At 38.3% G+C, this 5,251-nt stretch overlaps 1 protein-coding gene across 1 annotated transcript; it reads left to right on the plus strand.

Annotated features, from left to right (window-relative positions):
- The first annotated feature begins 941 nt into the window (after positions 1-941).
- On the plus strand, positions 942-3,887 carry LOC141605955 (pentatricopeptide repeat-containing protein At5g14080-like). The gene is made up of 2 exons (XM_074424891.1): positions 942-2,643; positions 2,736-3,887. The coding sequence occupies exons 1-2, from the start codon at positions 1,002-1,004 to the stop codon at positions 3,074-3,076; spliced, it is 1,983 nt and encodes a 660-aa protein (XP_074280992.1). The 5' UTR covers positions 942-1,001; the 3' UTR covers positions 3,077-3,887.
- Positions 3,888-5,251: the final 1,364 nt, after the last annotated feature.

Consider the following 5,251-nt stretch of genomic DNA (forward strand, 5'->3'; position numbering starts at 1 on the left):
GACGGAAATTTGGGGGCAATTGTTAGGGATAAAAATTAAATTTTATCATCCATGACGTGACATTGTTTTACTGGCAAAAAGAGTGGCAATGGGGTGACGACGTGGCACGTGACAATTGGTAGAAGAAGGGAAAGAGGGATCGCTGAGGTGGCATGTTATGGGCCGTAAGATTGAAAAAGGAACAAGCACACATTGAGGCAAAAGATATCACACGTGCAACAAAGAAAATATCTACCAAGTCAACTAACCAACCCTATTCTTATGGAAGTTGACCGAGTATCCAGGAGCAGAAGCAGAGAGCGGTTTGATAACCTTAAAATCTGGTTCTGGCAGCTATAAAAACAAGGGGAGAGCAACGTACAAAGGGCATTCATCAGTACTATCGAGCAACACTTCACTCCTTAAAATTCATCTACGATTGGCGATATTTCTCTAGCAACGTTACACTTGTATTCTCTTACTTGTTCACAAAATCTCGATTATAGTGCAAAAGTTGGCGGGATTCCGACTCCTCCCGCGGTTGTTCCCACACCGGGTTTTCCACGTCACCAAAAATCCTCCGTGTCATTCTCTTCGTTTGTCTTTATTTCGTCGTTCCTATCATTTGCATTTTAACCACAATTGGCATTAATAACAATCACTATCACTCACACAATTAAATTGATAACTCGGTAATTTTTTTACCAAAACAGTGGTCTTGCCCACTCGCAATCCCAATCGGACCAATCATCCTCCTTCTTAAGCAAATTCCTCCTTTCTTCTTGACAGTAGCATTTCCTACCACATCACCAAGGACCTCGACAAGGTACGACCCGTCACAACCGACTTCCATCATAGACTATGATGGACTCCTAACCGGCTCGAGCCCGACTCGGTTGCCCTGCTGGATAGTTGATATAAAAAAAAAAAAAAAAAAAAAAAAAAAAAAAAAGGACCAATAGGTTAGATAGGATTTGAAATTCAGTTGATCATTTCGCGGCTCATTTGACTCTCACTTCTACATGAGACCTCCGGCGAGAGAACTCCCTACCTTAATCAGCCAAGCACTGCTTACGAAAAGCCCGACACAACACGGAACATGGACGGCCTCACTCGAGCGAACGCTCCACCAACTCGGTTGCCGTGACTCATTAACCCCATCACTCGTTGCCCGAGTCATTGACCCGTATCTTCTCCATCACCCATCTTTATCCCTCGGTTTCTTCAACTGGGCAGCTCAACAACCCAATTTCTCACATTCTTCAATATCTTACACTTCTGTTCTCAAATCCCTCGCCAATTCCCGCCATTTTAATTCCTTGGTCAAAGTTTTCAAGGAGGCAAAAGCTCGAAATGTGTGCGTTGATCGCTCTGTTTATCGACATTTTATTACGTCCTTAGTGAAATTGAAGAGATCGCATGAGGGGTATTTGGCTTTGAGTGAGGTTTATGATGTTGGGGATGATGTTTGTAATTTGGTTCTTGCTGGGTTGGTGTCCGAGGGGCGGTTTGAGTTTGCGCAGAAGGTGTTTGACGAAATGCTTGTTAGAGGTGTGAGATTTGATACCCTTGGATTTGGGTTGTTTATGTGGAGGTATTGTAGGAAAGCTGAAATAAGCCAGGTTTTAGGAGTGTTGGATAGGGTTAGAGGTCGTGGTTCGGGGTTTGATGGGTCGATAGTCGCGCTCTTTATTGTTCATGGGCTCTGTGACGTGGGTAGGATATCTGAGGCTTATAGCCTTTTGGAGGAGCTGAAAAATAGAGATTGTAAGCCTGATTTTATTGCATATAGGATTATCGCGGAGGCTTATAGGTCTAATGGACCAGGGTGTATTTTCGAGGTGCAGATGACCTTAAAGAAGAAAAGGAAGTTAGGAGTTGCACCAAGGGCTAGTGACTACAGAGATTTTATACTGGCTTTGCTTTCGAATAACTTCATATTTGAAGGTAAAGTGCTGGGGCATTTGATTATAGATGGGAATTTCCCAGTCGAAGATGATGTTTTGGATGCTTTGGTTGGATCAGTATCACAGGTTGATCCTTGTTCGGCCACGCTGTTTTTCAAATTCATGTTAGGGAAAGAGCAAGCACCAAATCTTCAAACCTTGAGCAGCTTGAGTAGAAATCTGTGCAAACATGGTAAAATTGATGATCTGTTGGAAGTTCAGCACATTTTGACTTCAAAAGACTATTTTACAAACCCAGAGAGATATAATGTTATGTTTTCGTCTTTGTGCGTCGCTGGTAGAGTAAGAGAAGCTTACGGTATTCTTCAGGAGATGAGGAAGAAAGGACTGGTCCCGGACATCTCATTTTATAATATTCTCATGGAAGCGTTATGCAGTGAAGATCTTATCCGTCCTGCTAAAAAGCTTTGGGATGAGATGTTTGCCTACGGAGTTTATGGAAACTTGCAAACTTATAACATTCTTATTAAAAAGTTTGCAGAAGGAGGTCAAGTTGATGATGCACAGGGACTATATGATCACATGTTACAGAAAGGGATCACGCCTAATGCAACTACATATACGTCTCTCCTAGAAGGCCTTTGTCAGGAATCGAAATTTGAAGCTGCCATTCAATTTTTCTATAAGGCTGCAGATCAAGATGTAACCATTGCACGAACTATAGTTCCTCGTCTTGTGCTACTTCTTTGTAAAGCAGGTAATGCTAACCTCCCCCCTAAATGGCCGGAGTTTAGTTTTATGCAATTATAATTTGCATTTCTAATTTAATTTTGTGATCAATGTGTGCAGGTCATTTCGCATCTGCTTCTCAATTTCTATGCAGTAATTGTCACCTAGGACATAATGAGTCCCATGTTATCTTGTTAAATTATCTCGCAGATGCTAGAGAGTTTCAAATTGCCATCAACCACCTGAGACAGGTCATGGCTGTTTGGCCTGCTCTTCTGCAAGAAATATCAACAGAAATATTCTCATTGCTTTCTTCATCTTCAAACCCTGAGCCGATTCTGCAGCTACTTAGAGAAATGCAACAGACTGAACTCACCTCCACGGATGAAAACTGGAGAAGGTTCTGTGGGCAAATGCTAAAATGGGTGCCAGGAGAGTGTCAGCCGTTGTTGCGTGTGTGATGGCCAAGTCTTTGGAGTTTGAAGGTGGGATCCTGATTTGATGTCACGTTGTAAGCATGGTAATAAATTTGGGCCGTGACATATCTTGACCGAGTTATAAAGGGTTGAAGGTTATGATGACCACATTTAAGGCGGTACTAGCCAATTTTATGGCGCAACACCATGATAAATCCACGGCAACAGCTTCCACGATCAAGTCTCAAATACTGATTTAACACCAAGATTGTAAATGCTGCCTCCTTGCTTCATACTACTAATTACCGAATACATGCAGTAATAAGTAGCGATTGAGAGCACAAATCTTCCAAACCAGTACATGTTATGGACTAAATGACAGTCTTACTCTTGACGAGGAGCTTATTTTGTGCTGGATGTGTGTATCAGATTGAGTCTGTTAACCCATGAAGGTTTCAAGGCAAAAGTTGGAGCTACATCACCCGGTAGATCATATGGAAGACTGGCAGCTGATGTTATGAGTTTCTGGATTTGGTAAAACACTTTACATCAATAATATAATCGTTTTAATTGAAGTTTTACAGGCCATGTGACAGTATAACTGGATGATTTTCTCCAACTTACATGGACAATGGTCCTACTGTTCTGCTTTACCGAGCGCTAAAAGCTATAGATGCCGTCTGAAACGAGCTCTGAATGTAAATTATATTTAGGATAATATATTTCGGGTGTTGTTGCGGTTGAAAATTTTAGATGAAAATTTTGAATTTGGAAGATTGTTGTTTTTGCTGTTTTTTTTTTTTGTTGTTGTTGTTGATGATGAGATTTTAAGATGTTTTTGTTGATTAGATTTTAAGATTTTGTTGATGAGATTTTAAGATGATGTTTTTGTTGTTGTTGATTCAATTTTAGATGAAGGTTTTAGTTGATTATAAAGATTAACATAAAATGGCGAGTACAAATACGTCCATATAACTGAGTTCTAGAGTAATTTAACGTTGCACAAAATGCGTTTTGAAAAGTTTATACATTCAGTCATATATGTTGCCATTTTAGCGTACAGTGTGACCACCTTTATGAGTACAGTATTACCATTTTAACCAAAGTTTTAAATTTGGTTGCTCTTGTCATAGGTACTGATCTTTCGAGGTGTTGAGACTAAGATGATATCATTTCTTATACAATTATCACCATATCAACTTAGTCTAAACATGATGACATATAAGTGATTGTTGAAAATGTGACCACCTTAGCGAGGAATGTACCAATGTTATGTTTTAAATTTTTCTTAACATGTTAACGTAATAGATTAAACATGGTGATATATATGTGATTGTTTAAAATGTGACCACCTTATCAAAGATATGTACCAATAATATTATGTTTTTTTGGTGTTACAAATTATCCTTAGGATGTTAACATAATATAATGAATATGGTGACTTATAGGTAATTGTTGAAAATGTGAGCATGTTTTTGCAAATATGTGACCATGTTTGAGGAAGGTACCAATATTATTAACTTGTTAACATAATTGACTAAACATGGTGACAATATGTGAATGTGACCACTACCTTATCAGAGATATGTACCTATCTTAGTTTGATTATACAATTGTCACCATATTAACATATTTAATAAACATGGTGAATTATATGTGATTGTTGAAAATGTGACCACCTTATCAAAGATATGTACTTATATTTTAGGAACGTACAAATATTATTAACTTGTTAACATAATTGACTAAACATGGTAACATGTATGTGAATGTGACCACCTTATCAGAAATATGTACCTATCTTTGTATATTATACAATTGTCACCATAATAACATATATGTGAATGTGACCGATTTCGCACATCTTTTGGTTGTGTTCAAAACGTTATTACCTGAACATGCATACAAAGGAGAATGTGTCACAATATTACCATTTTAGTGTGTAAGAACATAAGCTAACATGGTTACATTTTAACATGTTGTCTTATGTCACCATATTCCTGCATAAATGTTGCCACTTATTTGTTGACATTTTTAAGACCAATTAAGCATTGTTTTTATGGTTATATTTCAGTCTAAGCTGATATCATTTAAATAAGGGTGGTAACATTTATGGCACACATTCTGTAAATGGCAACACATACTTAGGGGTTGTTTGGTTACCCATTCTAAAACACATGAATTGTAATTCATGGGATTTGCAAAATGGGGGAGTTGTTT

This window comes from Silene latifolia, chromosome 10 (genome assembly GCF_048544455.1).
Source record: "Silene latifolia isolate original U9 population chromosome 10, ASM4854445v1, whole genome shotgun sequence".
NCBI lineage: Eukaryota > Viridiplantae > Streptophyta > Magnoliopsida > Caryophyllales > Caryophyllaceae > Silene > Silene latifolia.

Coding starts and splice junctions, on each gene's coding strand:
- LOC141605955 (XM_074424891.1), top strand. CDS start 1,002: ATGAGACCTCCGGCGAGAGAACTCCCTACCTTAATCAGCCAAGCACTG. Junction 2,644..2,735: donor GCTACTTCTTTGTAAAGCAG/GTAATGCTAACC, acceptor CAATGTGTGCAG/GTCATTTCGCATCTGCTTCT.